Here is a 17,401-nt window from a genome sequence, read left to right as displayed (position 1 = left end):
AATTATGCTTGTCAAAAATGAATGTTGCATACGTAACGGAAGGCAAGGAGAGCTGCACTGCGAGCCTTGACTGCTGTGCGCTTAACTGCTCCAAAAGGTGAGTTTACTTAGTAGATGTGTTTTCTCTCAGTGCAGCTAACGAGTGGGTGGGCTGCCTGCCAGGAAAAGCCACAAAGTGCGACTAAGTGGGAGGCAAAGGGGTTGAAGGCGTGGCAGCGAGGTCGCTGCTAGAAATCGCAGCAGTTTGCGGTTGTCGTCATCGGCGTACGTGCTCGATGCGTGGCAATCGGATTCCCCCGAGGGTCCGCACATGGCCCACGTATCCCTGTATCCACGTATCCGCATGAGGACTCGCACACGGAGTGCGGACCACGGCCAAACCAAAGCCAAGCCAAGCCAAGCCGAAGTCTGTGCCAACGGCTCTCGAATCGCTCCTTGGTCTCGGTCTCGGTCTCGGTCTGATTCTGGGTTCTGGGCTCTGAGTTCTGGCTTCTGGGTCGTGGGTCGTGGTGGTTTTGGCCAAAATCGGCTGTGCTGCCACATAAGGAGCTCCGTTGGGCTGCAGATGAAGATGGCGATGATGACGCTGGTGACGCTGACGCGGCTGCTGACGCAGATGCAAGGGCAACTTTTGACTAAATGGGCTCCAGGTGCATTAGGACGGAAATGTTATTACGGCGAGACACTGAGGAAAACATTATGATCTTTTCATCACCTTTATGATTGTTAAATAAAGATAACCTGTTTAACAATATAAATGTATTTCCACCATTCATCCATGCGCAAATTCCCTTTGATTGACATTAAATGTTAATTTCCCAGTGGCACGTCGACTTTAATTTTCCGGATGAACGCTGCACGGCGCTTCGGGCGTCGGGCGACAAAGCAGCCCCGTTTCCCGCAGTGTACTTCCCTCGCACTTCGCAGTCATTATTGAAGCATTTGGCAAGGTGGCTGTGGCACTGGGAAGCGGAGATTAGGCGCGGAAATGCTCCGAATGTTCGTTTGGTTATCGCCAGCAAACATTTCAGAATGGCTATGGCAAAAGTCGGAAATTTGATATGCCAAAAACCGTTTACGATCAACAAGTGATAGGAACGGGGCTCATGGCAAATTATGCAGATTGCCTGAGAAGAGAGGAGAGGGGTGTTCTAGGGGAAGGACCTAGGATATTGAGGAAGTTGGCTGCAGTGTTTGGCGAGAACTTTCCATCAAGTGCGCAGGAAGAGACATTGATTTGACTGCAGCGAAGTTTTCCATTATGGAAATGTCATCAAATCGATTTTCCCCCTTCGTTCGCCGTTTGGCCTTGTTTTTCCCCTTGTGCGGCTGTAATGACGGTATGCTAAATGGTAGAAAAACGAGCATAAATGCATATGGCACGTATGTACATACATACAAATGTAAAGGCTTTGTTTTTGGTTTTATTAAATTTATTCATATTTCTCTTTGTGTTCTCTGTTACTCGTATTATTACAGTAATAATAATAATTATTATTATTCCATCTATGTTAATATAGTGTGTAATAAAGCTTGACAATCTATTAATGCTATTACAATGTATTCTCGGTTATATTGTTTGTTCAATGCTCGCTTTTTCCGGTCTGTCCGTCTTCTTTGTCCGTATCCATGTCCATGTCCGTATCCATGTCCATGTCCGTATGCGTGTGTCCTGTCGGCAAGTGCGTTCGTGTCCTGTCGGGATGTTTTGTATTTATAAATGCGTATACGAGTTCGTGATGGATTCTGATTCAGATTCTGTGCGGCTCGTAGGATTTGGCTAATTTCAGCTTTCGAATGGAATTCAAGTTAAAATGCAATGTGCAATGCAATGTTTTTATGGTATTGTACAAAATTTGTTACTACTACTCATCATTCGAATTTCATTTAGTTCGCCAGCACTTGGCAGCGCTCATAAAAAGTTAATTTGGCCGCTCTTTATACCCCTCAATAGATGCCACATGCAGCGCCACCAGATGCAGATACCCAGAAACCAAGTCACACGGATAGGCAGATACGCGGATACACGGATTCAGATACGTTTCGAATCTAGGTATCTGGTTCTGTGGGCGCCTTCCATTTGCACTCAAGCTGAGTAATTAAAATCATAGTAACATTTCCATCTCCGTTCGGAAAAACGCGTGGCGCTCGTGGAAGTGGGTGGTGGAAATTGGGAAATGGTGAATGGTAAATAGGAGACGTAGTTAAAAGCATAGTTTAAATTTTCTCTAGTCGGGCCTTGCTATTCTCATTACCCATTACTCTATTTGCGTGTTTACACTTGTCTTTTGCTCTCGCTCAGTTGGCGGTTTCCATTTGGTTTTAATTAGTTAAAACGATTTAAAATGAATAAAATATTGGCTCTGTCTGCGCGAGTATGATGTAATTAAAATGGCCTATGTACACAGGGTCTGTTTCAGTTTCATTTTCAGTTTCAGATTTAGTTCCGTCCATTAGAGCGGGCGAAAATGCTTTTGATTGAATCATATCATTCACTCTGCGCTGTCAAAAATGAGGTACGCAGGGAAGAGGGATTCAGTTAAATTATATTTAGATTCAGATTCAGATTCAGATACATTTACTGATTAAACTAGAATGTTCTGTTTGCCGTGTTTTTTGTGTGCCGTGCAAATTTGCTCTGGTTCAGTTCATAATACCAAAATACAAAAATCGCTTCGCCTGAAACTCGGCACACATTAAACAACAACGGCGATAAAACAAATAATGGATAGCTACGGGGTGAAGGGGTTAAAAATCTCATGGAAGTTGTGCAAATATTTGCCTGCATACTTTCCCATAATTATTATAGTAATTCATTGCATTCATGTGTTTAATTATTCCGCACACACACACACTCAGATACACACACTCGCACACACATGCATTCACACATTTATCATGCGAGGGGGGCGGTGAGTGGGCGTGGTCATGTAAGTGGAATTTATCGTGTACTTATATTGACTTCTATAGCTTACTTTTACATTACCAAGCTCGAATTTGAAACTTTCTACAGACACAAAAATCCATTTAATCCATGTGCTCTCTCCTCTACAAACACGGATCTCGATAAATGTTTACATTGCATATGTACTATATGAACTATATGTACTTTATACTATATATAAGATATACACATCGATATAGCCTCGCTTGGGTCGTATTTGTTTTCCATTTTGCATTTCTTTCTACATTCAGATTACACACAAGTACAAACATATGCAGATGTTTATATATATATATATATAGATATATGTTGCGTAAATGTTAATGTCGTACCTTATTCAGATATAGTTTTTGATCTACTTGCAGGACTTCGAGTGGGAAAACGGAGAGGAACCGAACGTGTTCTATTCTGTATGCTAGGCTAGTGGGAGTGACTAAATCATAGTTAATAGGTACTAAGTGTTCAGCAAGTACTACGGTTAAGTAATCGAAACTGGCTCTAAGACGTCTAAACAATCGCATGAGGCTAACAGGTTAAAAACAGACTTTAAAAACATTTGGCACGACTCTGTGATATATGCGATACTTTCGGGTAGTGAGCATAAAATTATTTTGATTTAAAAGTCCTTAAGCAATAGGAATACATTTACATATGTACAAGAAGGAACTATTTTACGGGGCAGAGGGGCTAGAAACTAGATAAAGTATTTATATATCCATTGCACATCCAGGATTATAGGGGCGATTATATGGGGCGTAATAGATCTGGCTAACGTTTCATATATATATGCATATCTAGAGATACCATCCTATTCGAATCTAATCCTATTCAGTGTCTGATCTCTAAAACTCTAGCACCCCGGAAGCAATGTGTCTAAGACTCGACCAGCTACGGGTCCAATCCATATGCGATTAATCGTACTATACACCTTATGAAGATCAGTTTGGTCGCTATACCTTATAGAATACACCGCAGTCGTCCTCTGGGAAGGTACCGACTTCGAGGGACTACTACCAAATGCTAGCTGGGATGGGGACTCTAATGGAGTATGAACTGGAACTGTATATTCTTGAGCGATATCTAGTTTGAGAGTGCAATCCGAATGGAAAATAATAATTTTGATTGGGATGTGATGACAGTCTCATAAGGGTTTTCATTTATATGGTTTGGTCGACCAATTTACAATTTAATTAACAACAATGGTGTTTGTTCTACGTTTAATGACCTTCTATAGTTCAATCCCCAAAAATGAAAACCCAATCAATCCTGTCCGCCTTTCTTTCTCATGAACTGGATTTCTCGTTGGATTTGTGTTCTTCAAAATTATGCGATGCAGTCAATAGATTGTGTGGGTTGCTACATATACGTATGTTCATTTAGAGCACTCGTTCCTCAAACTGATATGAACCAAACGATTGCCAAGGGTTTCCCGGGGACTCTGGGGACTCTGGGGACTCTGGGGACACGAATCTATTGACCTATTTACACCTGGGTACCGTAATACTAGAGCGACACGAACTCGCCAGGACCGCCGCCCTTGTCCTGGCCCTGGGTCACCTCCTGCGGCTGGTGAAGATCCTGCGACTGCTCGGGCATTCCCTTGGTCTGGCTCTCCGCCTGGCCAAAGAGCGTCTCGTTTTCGTACCGCTCCTCGTCGTGCAGTGAGAGAGTGGAGCCACCGAGTCCTCCGCTCGCGGTGATCCGCCGACCCATGTTGTCGTACTTGGGGTAGGCGGAGCTGTCCAGCGGCCTCATGGGCGTGACCTCGACGGGCGGCGATTGGCAGGCGGAGGGCGGTGGCGGCGCATTGTTGATGCAGCTGGCGCAGTTGCTGGGACTCGGGTGGTGGCACTGCACCACCGCTGTGACGGCGGGCGGCGGCGGAGGAGGCGGCAGCTCCATGGCATTGCTGTGGTACGCCGACTGGTGGGGGTCATAGCCACTGGCCTCCAGGTTGTAGGTCACGATTTCATCATGTGTGTAGAGTCCGGATGGCTGGTGTTGCTGTTGTAGCTGCTGGTGCTGCTGCTGAATCTGCTGTTGCTGCTGCTGCTGTTGCTGATGCTGATGTTGATGTTGCTGCTGCTGATGCTGCTGCAAGGATGTGTCCTTCTTGAGAATACCTCTGCGGGCTGTGTGTCTCGGTAGAGTGGCAAACTGACCCTCGGGCACGGCCACTGCACCAGCTCCGGCACCACTCTCCTGCACGTCCTGCATCCTTTTCGGAATGTTCAGCAGATCTGGATACATGTTCAGGTCCGCACCGTCCAGCATGTCCTGGGTGACGGATACCCGGATGAAGATGTTGCCCCCGAAGGCTGGATTTGGGACTATGTTGGAGCAGAACTCGGGGGGCGGTGGAAAGACGCCCACGTTCAGCGGGAACTCCTCGGAGATCTGGGCAGGATGCGAGTGGGCATGGCCTGCCATCGAGGTGGGCACACTCATCATGCCGCAGGTGGGATCTTTCACCTGCATCAACTGTTGCCGCATGCCACCACCGCCTGCAACCTGTTGCTGTTGCGGCTGCTGCTGCACCAACATGCTCCCATGCCGATGGCTCTCCACCGCATGGATCTCAATCTGGTTGAAGCCCATTCCGGCCGAGTCGCCCTTGTTCATGCCAATGGAGGTGGGCTGGTTGTCGATGCCATAGCTGTCCCCGCGGTCATTGGTGGTCGTGGTGACGCTCGAGTCCAGCAGTTTCTTCTCCTGATCATTGAAGCTGACACTCGACTTCACGCCCGCCTTGTTGGCATGTCGGTGCTGGCGGGTGGTGCGTTTGCACAGACAGACCACGAACGAGATGGAGATCAGCAGGAAGACGGTGCCGAAGATGCCCATGATGAGGCCGAAGTACCAGAAGGTCTCGGGCGTCTTCTCCAGCACATGCTGAACGATCTCGCTGAGGTAGATGCTGATGTTCTGGGTCATACTGCCGATGGAGTTCGAGCCCGTACAGGCGTAGGTTCCGGCATCCAAGCTGGTCACGTTGAAGACGGTGAGATTGCTCCACAGCTTGTCCGAGGAGATGCTCTCCGAGTCGAAGAGCACGTTGTCGTTGTCCAGTATCTTGCCATTCAGCTCCCAGGCCACCTCCGGCAGGGGATCTCCGTACACCAGGCAGCTGAAGGTGGTATTACTGCCGATGTCGATGTTCTGCACCTCTTCGTTGTTGAAGATCTCCACCCGCGGCGGACAGCCGAAGAGCTCGTCGTCCACGCTGTCCCAGGTGCGATCCTTCTGCGCCGGAGGCCCCTTGCACACCAGACTCACGGAGCTCAGGCGGCTGTTCACGTACCAGCCGCGGAACTTGCGCAGCTTGCAGTTGCACTGCCAGGGATTTTCCTCCAGCGAGAGCGTCTTCAGATTGGCCATGTGCTGGAACACGTACTCGCTGAGGCTCTCGAGCAGATTGTTCTTCAGGTTGAGGAACTCCAGCAGGTTCAGATTGGCCAGGGACATGGGATCTATGTAGGAGATCAGGCAGTCGTGCATGTCCAGGGTGCGCAGGTGGGGCAGAATGGGAAACTGATACGCCGCCAGGCGCTTGAGGGGATTCCCATTCAGATAGAGTATCCTCAGACGATCGTTCCCCATGAAGGTGTCCTTGTCGAGCATCTCCAGCTTGTTGTCCGACAGGTCAATCTCCACCAGGATCTTGAGGTTGCGGAACGACTCCTTGTGTATGTACTGCACCTCGGACTTCTTGAGGTAAATGCGCTGCAGGTTGAGCAGCCCCAGAGTGGAGAACTCCTCCCGGTTGAGGTACGGGATGTGGTTGTCGTTGAGCACCAGCACCTGCAGCTCTGTGCTCAGGGTGTTCGGAATGGTGGTCAGCTGCAGGGAGCTGCAGATGGCCGACTTCTTGCCGTTGGTCCACTTGCAGGTGCAATTGGAGGCGCAACTGAGCGACCAGTCATCTGCCACGGTCCAGGCCACCAGGCACAGCAGAATCCAGCAGACTGGGGAGGACACAACCAAAAAACCAATTCAAATGTATTACTTGCAAATCACAGAGTGTGACTAAGAAAGCATATATATGTACGTAACTAATCTACAGTGGATACTTTTGTATTGGCCATCTATTTCGGCGCGTGGCACCTGCTGCCTGGGCATGACAACTCACCTGGCAGAGCCCTCGGGTTGGTGCTCCTCCTGCGCTCCATGCTGCGGTGCATATGGCTTCGTTGCTGGGGCTCCTGCTGGCGATTTTCCACTTTTCCACTACCCTGGCAATAGATGACCCTAAATGGCTTTGGCTGATGCTGATTCGATTGCCATGTTTCACATCATGTTGCCGCCGCCAGCAAAAAGGTCTCCATTACTCCACATTACTCAGCACTTTGGCCACACTTCTTCGGCACTAGCACTATTGATTTTGCCGTTTCCTGCCCACCGCCTCCAGTTTGGCAGAGTTCTTTTCTTTTAACTTGCTTCGAGTGGAAAGTTGGTCCTTCTGGACGCTGCTGCTCCTCCTGCTCCTGCTCCTACTCCAGCTCCTGCTAGTATCCTTTTAAGAATTCTTAAATCTGCAAAATGTAAAAGAGAATCCGGTATTAGCGTGAGCGGCCAACAATGCCCATTGTAGTCGTGTAGTTGTGTAGTTCTAGTTGTTCCTGCTGCACCCACACTTGGCCCATTTGTAATCTCTGTTTACCGAGCTCGGTTTTGGCCTCCGTCTGAATGGAGTGGGTGGGTGGTGCCAAGTGGCCGGGGCTTTAAAATGGCCTTTCAACAACATTTTGTAATTTGTTGTACGTCCAGCTGGACGGCACAACAAAGCGGCAACCAAAACCCGCAGGGCTCAGGCTCAAACTCAGGGAATTCCTCCAACACCCTTGGCCATCCCCTTACCCATCCATACCCATTCCTATACTCATTCCCATGGCCAGCTCCATTCTCATTCTCATTTTCATTGGCATCGCATCGACTTTGGCATCGGCATCGGCATCGGCATCTTTACAAAATCAGCATCAATAGCCTGTCGAATGCTTTTTACTTTTGTGCCCACGGGTTTTGTTTGTACTTCTTTTGACTGAAAAGGAGCGGGTCTGAACTGGAAAAAAGCCAACTCAAACCATTTCCATGGTGGGAGAGCATGTTCATCGCTCACTGCGGAAAATAAATAAAACTGCTATGATTGTAACTGGGAGTACATTTGTACATTAATTATAAACGCATTACTCGGGCCACTTGAAGTGCTGACACCTCATTCAATAATATTGGAGACGAAACTGCTTTACTCTTCGGATGACATCAACTTGAACTCATTTCGAGGCACTCGAATGAACTTACTGCCTGTGTAGCGCTCCTTTCTGGCATAAAAGTAATTTAGCTCTGCGGAAAATACCTAATTTAACTTACTGTTGCCAACCGAAGTCGGGCCACATTCGCTTTGCCCCAGGTTTCCTGGATAACTCTAACCCACCATCTCCAGCTCCAGCTCCATCTCCAGCTCCATCTCTATATCCAGCTGCCCCCAAAAGGCCACCCACCCAGCGCATAAGGATGAATCCGCTCCGCTGGCGAACTGAGAGATACAGACAGACAATGAAAACGTAAAAAGCTCAAAAGGTTCATTTGTCAATTTGCCATTTGAATTTGTATTTGAGAATTCACTTGGCCGCTTTTGCGCTTTGTCCTGACGGCACTCAACCCCCCACCACCCTCCTCCATCCTCACCAGGACCCCTCGTCGAAAAGGACGACCCACAAAGCCAGGCCAAAACCTTGGCAGCCTCAATTTCTGCTCATCGCTCGTTGCTGGCAATGCGGATAATATTTCCTGTGTCAGTGCAGCAGCAGCAGCAGTTGGCAGTTGCAATTGCTGGCTTTTCCTCAGCCTCAGACCGCTTTCCCGCTTTCCCTCCAATCGTCGACAGTTTTATTTTTGCTGCTTATGAGCACACAGATAGAAAATGGTGTATCATTTTATGGACTTTGATTCCCAACTGCGAAGTGGAAAGATAAATAATGCTATTCGATCGCTTTGAGAACCAGATCGAACTACTTTAAAGCTTGAAGAACAAAAATGATGTTTGAAGTGTGTATTATTTAAGATTGTTATATAATTTCAAGCTATATCTCTTGTAAAGACACCACACAATATAAAGAATAGAATTTAGTTCTCCAGAGATTTTTCCCAGTGAAAAGAAAAGTGGGAATGGAGGCACCAAGGGGACACTCTGGCTGGAACCGCATCGCACTCACAGGTTCGTTGATATTCATAAATGTGGCACAGTGGACCAAAAAAGCAAAGCTAATTTGATGGCCAATTGCCAAAAGGAGGCCAGCCACAGTACCAGCGCGGAACAATATTAAAAAAATATTATGGAGCAGTGCCTCCACTGGAGGAATATGTTGCAAGAGCACTGACTGCAGCCGCAAGTCGTAAAGCAAATCAATTAACTGATGCCACACAGACACGGGGTTCTAGCATACGAGAATGGGAGATGGCCCAGAAAGATATTCCCTCTGCCAAACTCAGACATATAAACGACTCGGAGATCCCTGGTATCTGCTAAATGGTAAATGGTAACTGGTAACTGGTAACTGGTAGCTGATATGTGGTTTTTGGTATCTGGCTAATCTGCCGGAATGGACGGTAATTGTTAACCTGTACTTGGCAATTGCCAATTTGATTTCGAATCCAATTCGAGATAATCTGCGGCAGTTTAGCTGCAAATTGATTTCGGGTTTCAAATCCAAACAGGTGCAACAGTGCGTATGAGCAATTATACAGCGCCAAACTAAGTGGACCTGGAACTCGGTGAATTTAGCCCAGTCGAATCAGAATGGAAACCTACATGTGCTTAATAGCGCATTCTTAACTAAAGATGCAAATAATTGTAAGTAAGTAAGTCGGAAATCCCGACAGGATATGATGCAAAGTCCATGTGAAATTGAGCGACAGAATTTAAAACATTCCGCCAACACACTTGTGCACATATTTGTCACACAATGTTGACTGAAACGCAGCTATGCAGAAATGAAAAGAATTGATTGTAACCGAATCAAAAGCCTTACCATTCCAGTGCACCCGAATTAATAATGCATTATAAATATAACTACTGGACTTTAAAATGCACATTTCCACCTTAATCCATTAAATCCCACATCGCTTTCTGTCCGCCGAATGAATTGCCATTCTAGTTTTTTTCACGTTTTTTTTTGTGGCGCAATTGCTACTCCTCGTTGGCCATATACAATTCCATTTGACAATTGGAATTCAATTTCAATTTTAGCTGGCCGAAAGTTAACTAAATGTCCGCCCCGCAGCGCGACCACGCCTCGCTCATTTGTAAAACTTCATCAAATGTAATTGTCGGAAAACAGGCAAAAAGTCCTTGTCCAGGACCAACAATTGGAGGCCATGCTCCGTGCTGCATTACCAAATTAAAAACAAAAACTAAACTTTTCCGCTTTTTCTTTCATTCCGATTTTTTGCCCAACTTCCCATCTTCCGCCTTCCTGGTGCGTAGCCAGGGGCGTAGGTCAGGGGTCACGACAGGGGTTATTTCGGCTATTTTTTTAGATTATGCAAATGCGACGCGGTTATCTATTTGCTCATGCAACCAATCTGCTATAGGTTTTTGGGGTCGCGCTGTTTTGATTAGCGCTACACGTGAGATAAAGGCACTTTTACATAAAACGTCAATCGAACTTTGTGCCAGCAACCCAGCAACCCTCGAATATTAACATATTGTGCATGAATTACCAGTACCAGTCCATATTTTTAGATAAGCAGGGCCTATACAAGTGTTCCAGATCACTTTAAATAATTTAAAAAGCTACAAAGTACCTATTGCATATCAAATTGTATTTCTTTTACTATAAAAACCCATGGCAATTGAAGACTTTAAGCAGTAAAGATCATGACTTTCACCCCCATTTGGTTCGTCCTCCCAAAGGACTCTTCGCTGGAATCCCCTTAGGTCTAAGCCCCTGTGCGTATGCAAATGGTTTCTTTGCCGCCTGGCTGAGCACTTTCTCCGCCCACCCACTCCCACTCCCCCCCGCTCCTGGCACGCCCACCTGCCGCCCACATTGCTTTCGCCAATTGTTTTGCTGTTGCATAAGCACGTGCGAATGTCGTGCAAATGCAAATGGCGATGGAAAACTTTTTAAATTGAGCAAACATTAACAAAAAGGCAAATCCAGAAGTGGGCGCAACTTTTCCGGGCAGCGGCAAGTGGCAGCGGATGGGGGCGTGGCACTTGCATGGCAAAAACAAATACAAATACAAAAACAAATGCAAACTAAACAAAAAAATAGAACAAAACACGAGTAGGTGGCTCTTATCGCCTGTCATCGGGTGGCCTATTTGTTTTTCCTTGTTAAGACCAGGACTCGCCAATCTTTCAAGGACAGCCGTCTCCAAAGTGTAAATTGCAAACTTTTCCTTGGGCTCCAAAGTGGAAGGGAGTGGGGCGGGGGGAAGGGGCGTCCGTCGTGCCACAAATCCGCACATAATCGGAAAATGTCACAGCGAAAAAAACAAGCAAAATTAATGGCACTCGAAGCGCCGCCGGGCCAAGATTAGATGCCGCTGACGTTGACCGTGTTGAGTTTTATTGCCGCCCGGAAATGGTTTTCATAAATACACAAAACTCCGCACAGAGCGAGGACGAAGGACGAAGGACAAGATGGCAGGATTGCAGGATTGCAGGATGGCCTGATGGCAGCAGCAGACACTTATGGACGGGGGCAATGCAATTATCTGGGGGCAGAGTGGCAGAGTGCAAGTGCAGCACAATGTACGTGCGAAAACGAGAAACAGGACATTCGCCTTAGCCAAGCAGCCACGGGGCTTCCACTACAAGGATTCTGGGGCAGGAGCTGTACGGCGGAGAAGGACATAAACATGTGCCTTGCTCCTGCGTCGACGGAGTGCCAGCGACGGAGTGCAATTGTTATTGTTCGCCGTGGCCTTCGCATGCGGAGCATTGTAAATTTATCATGAGCTGTGCCAGGAGTACACCGAAAGAAACTAATGGTCTTCGGTAAGGATAAAGCTTGGTAGCTCATCATTTGCACGACTAAGTGGAAGTAGTTTTATTAAAATACCCTAAAGTTATATAAAGGCCAGATTAAGATTGTTCCTTATGCTTGATAGGCATTTGCAGTGTGCTCACTCGCAGTTATCTTGGCCATTATTGAAGCCAAAACAATAGATTGGTCCCAGGGGAATCAATAAAATCGGTCCGTAATCAGCCACCTGCAAGGCATCCGGCAATGAGGGGCTCCAAGTTTCCTGCGTAACGCATTCAGCTGGAGCTACGTCCATTGTGGGCCGCATAAATAATACCCTGAAACTATTGTCTTGGCGAGCGGGCTTCTAATTTATCTGGCAACTTCTAATCAATTCGAGCCTGCAATTGAAATGAGCCCTAATTGCCGTCCGCATCGGCAACAGCAGGCTTTCAATCTCAGCTACCCATTTTCCCATTCATTATTCTTTCATTTCGCTTCAGTTTCGAATAAACTCGAATGCAACAGTGCGTGCAAACAGTTATTCAACATTAAGCCAACAATAACGAGTAGCCGCCCTGTTGGCTTCGCAGGAAATTTACCATTTACCATTTACAATTTACCATTCAGCATTCAGCACTCACCATTCAGCATTTGTGTGTTAATAGGAAAGGCGGTGCTGATTGAGTTGGCTCATTGGCAGCTTATAAATAGCAATGTTTTCCAGCCCTCCCCCGGAGTTTGTCCTCTACTTGCTTTAATTGGAAAATTACAATTTTCTGTGAAAACAGGGCCAATAAGTTGCCAGTGAAGATTGCCGCTGAAATTATATGCTCTTCAAAGAGATGCAATTGGAGATGCAATTAACGTTTCCATTTCAACAAGTTGTAATGACGAACCCCACTCAAATAGCTTTTCAAGGAATCAATATGGATACAATATAACGAGTGGCGTTGTGTCAACAACTAATAATGGATTGGTAATCCGGAATATTCCGGAATCCGGCATCCGGAATTCGCATCATGTAGGCCGTAATATGAGCTGTGTCAATTTGATTGACGGACTTAATTGATTGGGGCCCACTTAAAACCATAATGCACACACCCCCCCGCCGACCAACAAAAATCCCCATTATTATTTGCCCTTTTGCGAGTAGAGAGTATCTCAATTTCGGCCTAGACCGCAGATCAACATTTCGCAAATGTCGTGTTGCTGGTCGCATTGTTGTTATTGTTGTAATTGTTGTTGCCACTGTTGTTTGGCTGTCAGAGCTTACAATTGTTTGCCATCCTTGTCATCGTCGTCCTGGTGGTTTTGCTGCAATTCCGTTTTGGGCACCAGCTGTACCTATAACTCGAGCTGCTGCTGCTGCGTGCTGCATACTGCATGCTGCTGTTGCGTTTGCTGTTGCTGCTGCTGCTGCTGCAGCTGCGCATGCTGGTCTGCTGTTGGCAGCTTTACAACTGCGAGACCATTCGAGTTGATGCCGCCCAGTGAGGAGAGTGAGTGGGGGGAGTGTGGAGCACGGCCAGACATTATAGTCGTCAGATGCTGCCCCATTGTTGCATTGTTGTTGCCGCTGCTGCAACTGGCGACGCCAGCGACATGACCTCAGCACACAGTTTTCGGGGCAAGGCGGTGGTCAGGGGGGAGAGGGGGGAAAGGGGGAGAGGGGGGAGAGGGGGGAGAGGGTGAGGGTATTCCCCGGATTTGTGTGCGTATGCCATGTCCTGTATGTTGTGCACACTGAGCACTCTGCGAGCCATCAGTATATTTGTGTAGAACCACAGAGGCACATACAAACGAGCCGAAGGATGCCGTCCAGGATGCCGGGATGCATGGATGCCTGAATGCCTGAATGCCAGGATGCCTGGATGCCAGAATGATGATGATGGTGACGAGCGGCGGCGGTGCTCATATTTTGTCCAGGACCACAATCAGGAGCACGACCACCAGGAGCAGCGCCAGGCACAATTGCAATGCAAACAATACGGAAGCGGCAAGGAGCAACTGCAGCGCCGGAAATGGGCTGAAGAAATTGGGAAGATGCCACAGCAAACTGCAAACTGTAAACTGCAAACAGCAACAGCAGTGGTGTCTGCTTTTGATAATGCAACTCAGATTTAGCAGGAAGGCAATAGAATAAAAATCCAATTTACTTTGTCATTAAATAAAAAGGAATTCTTTTGGCCGAAATACCCATTAAAATACGGTATTTTGAGTGTAACTCGAGAAATATCTGTCCTACAGCTGAAAAACTGGACTTTTTGGACAGCTGCAAGGATTAGCTAACGATCTATACCACATTCAGGCAGATACGAGACAGTTAACTTTTTTGGAAAGGGGTTTTATAAGGGGTTACATCACAATTTTCGGAAAAAAAATTTTGAAATTTTTTGATTTGCAGATTAGTATGCCAATCGATTGAAAATGCTTTTAAAAACAAAAACAGATATTCCAATCCAGGGATCAAAACCCTTTTTCCCCAAGTTATGGAGAAAACGTTCATTTTGAGGGGATATAGAGGCAAATCATGAGGTTTTTTGCATATACATAACTCGGAAATTCTGTGACCTACAGCGGAAAGAATGGCATTTTTGGAGAACTATTGACACCAGCTAAAGATCGGTGCCACTCTTGGTCTGATCAAAAAAAAATCAATTTTTCGTTAATTTTTAATATTTTGATAAGGGGGTTACATCACAATTTTTTGAAAAAAATTTCAAAAAAATTGTAAGTTTCAGATTGGTATGCCAATCGATTATAAATGCTAAAAAAAGCATAACAAGGTATTCCAATCCATTTTTTAACCTTTTTCCGCAAAGTTATGGAGAAAACGTTGATTTTGGGGGGATATCAAGGCAAAAGCTGAGGTTTTTTGCATATAACTCGGGAATATTGTGACCTACAGCGAAAAGAATGACCTTTTCGGATAGCTATTGACACCAGCTAACGATCGGTATCACTTTTGGTCGGATCGAAGAAAATACATTTTTTCGCCAATTTTTGATTTTTTGATAAGAGGTTACATCACATTTTTTTGCAAAAATTTCCAAAAATACTAATTTTTACATTGAAACGCCAATTTGTTGTAAACACTTTAACAAACTTTTCAAGGTGTGCCAATCCATTTTTGGACCATTTTTGACGTGGTTATCGGTAAGTCAATGTCTGATTTTCTGCAAATTTTCAAGGAACTAGTGGAAACCGAAGATTAAGGTAGACTTTACACGAAAGAAAGGCAATCAATCACGGGCAGGCATATTGCGCAGAAGCTTGCTTACAAATATTCGCCAGGACTTAAAAAGCTGGTGTCCTGGCAGCACTGAGACAGCAGGAAGAATAATCAAAAGACGGGCGGGGCAGCGAAGGTGGGCGACAAATGTTGTGTCCCGGCAGATAAGAAAGGACGAGGCCGGCGATCTATTACCACAGCTGCAGCCATTGCACAGCAGCCACATCCTGCTGAGTCCATTGAGCGAAGTGTGCTAAGCAAACAAAATGCTCCTGTGAGCCCAGCTCCTGCTGCTGCTCCTGCTCCTGAATATGCTGCTCCTGCTGCTGAATATGCTGCCCCTGCATCTGCAACAACAATGCCTTGAATAACCAAAAGGGATGTTGACTTGCCGTTTGCTAAAAGGAACTGCAGCTATTCCGTTCGCATATACTCATATATTCATTTACTTGCATGCCGCCAGATGCTGCCGTCGTTCAGTGGGATGCGAATGTGGGTCCTGTGTCCTGGATGCCCTGCTTGTCCTGACCCACCCCGTAAATTAGTTGCACCCATCAGCCCGCTCCAACTATTTTACTCGCAGCCCGTCTGAAACTCGTGCTCTCCGCAACCGCAGCCTCTGAATGCGGCCAAAGCAATGCGGAAGAATATTAAGCGGTTTTTAAGCGCCTGCATATTAAAAAGGATACGGAAAGGATACTCCGAGACAGAGACGCCAGCTGGACCAGTGATGTTAATTTGGCCTTTGCCAGGACGTCTGTGCCTAATGGCAGAACGAGGCTCATTTAAAAATTCATATGCCCTCCTGGTATTCAATTGAACCAATTCGTTTGGGAAAAACATCAAGTAATGAATGTTTTAGTAAAAAAAAAAAAGTTTAAAAATATACTCCCGGAAATTGGGTGTCTTTTCTAAATATATCTATTATTTTTCCAAGATAGCAGGCGCATCTCTGAACAGAATAGCAGAAACAGAGGCAAAGCAAAGGACATTCGGCGGCAGCTTTCGGATTCCTTGGATCATTTGGCGATTTGCAAATTACCAACAAATGCTCTTGGAGCGAAGGACGAGTGGGTGGTGGGCAGTGGGCAGTGGACAGTGGGCAGTGGGAGGGGGGCGGAACGAATCGGACGGCGATTGTGAGAAAAGTTCCTCTCCGACATTTTTATTCAACTTTTATTTCTCTTTTTATTCCGCTGGCCGACTGGTCTAATACGTGCATTGGGTTCTCGACTGGCCACTTGGTCTGGATTCTTGGACTGGATTGGGGATGAGGAATGGGGATGAGGATGAGGATTGGCATCGGCATCCACTTGAAGTCCACTTTGGCAACCGAACCCTTTTCCATTCAATCGACCGTTAGCTTTGTTTTCAGCATGTCCTTTCTGTTTGTCCTGTGTAGTTGGGTGTGTATATGTGTGTGTGTGTGTGTGTACGTTGTGTAATTAACTCACATTTGCCACGCCCACAATGGGCGACATTGCCGGCTTTAATGAGTCACAAAACGGTTTTATGTGTCAAACGTTTGAAAAGCCATTCGTCGATTGAGAGTGCAAATGAAAATGAGAATGAAAATGAAAGAAATCGGAGTGGAAATCGAAGGGGAAATCTGGCCCAACCGATGATGATGATGATGATGATGATGATGACGATGATGATACTCGATGATGACGGCCAGCAGGGTCGTTCAAAGGGTTCATTTAACAGCTAATTAAATGTTTAATCGGATATCTCTGCTATGGCGAATAAAGGCACATTGCCGCCCTCCGCCCCTCAAAAATCCAGCGCGGCAATCTATTGGCGAAATCTGCTTTTCACTGGGAAGGATAATAAAAGTGAATACAATACAGCTGGGAAGGCTGAATTCACCAAATGAATTTGTTATTAAGAGATACATTTTTAGCTGTTTGATATATTTGCCAGTTGCTAAGCTAATGGAACATTTTCGGCACGCCTGTTCGCCGCACTAGTTTGCGATATTTAAAGTGGAATATTTCACGTAACCTCAGCGTGTTTTAATTGCAAAATGGCTAGCAAACACGCCACTGAAATGCAGCAAATGCAGCAAACTGCTCTACCGCAATTTGATGGTCAGTGGGGCATCCATCTGTGATATATGCATATGCATATGAACCCCATTCGTATTTGCTCGACTGGTCGTTAGGCAATCATAATCACCGCAGCAGAAAACAACGGCCAGTCAGTCCAAAGCCCAAAGCCCAAAGGCCTTTTAATTACTCGATGTCCAAT

At 46.2% G+C, this 17,401-nt stretch overlaps 1 protein-coding gene and 1 pseudogene across 1 annotated transcript; both read right to left on the bottom strand.

Moving 5' to 3' along the window:
* Positions 1-1,415: 1,415 nt before the first annotated feature.
* Positions 1,416-7,202, bottom strand: LOC120454617. Its single transcript, XM_039640080.1, has 2 exons — positions 7,074-7,202; positions 1,416-6,909 (listed from the first exon to the last, which is right to left on the bottom strand). Exons 1-2 carry the CDS (start codon positions 7,123-7,125, stop codon positions 4,448-4,450), a joined length of 2,514 nt encoding a protein of 837 aa, XP_039496014.1. The 5' UTR covers positions 7,126-7,202; the 3' UTR covers positions 1,416-4,447.
* Positions 7,203-10,804: 3,602 nt separating this feature from the next.
* On the bottom strand, positions 10,805-11,416 carry LOC120454326 (annotated as a pseudogene).
* Between the last annotated feature and the right edge of the window lie 5,985 nt (positions 11,417-17,401).

The sequence above is a fragment of the Drosophila santomea genome, chromosome 3R (assembly GCF_016746245.2).
Source record: "Drosophila santomea strain STO CAGO 1482 chromosome 3R, Prin_Dsan_1.1, whole genome shotgun sequence".
Lineage (NCBI taxonomy): Eukaryota > Metazoa > Arthropoda > Insecta > Diptera > Drosophilidae > Drosophila > Drosophila santomea.
The sequence above is the reverse complement of the archived record's forward strand: the minus strand, read 5'-3'. Positions and strand labels throughout refer to the sequence as shown.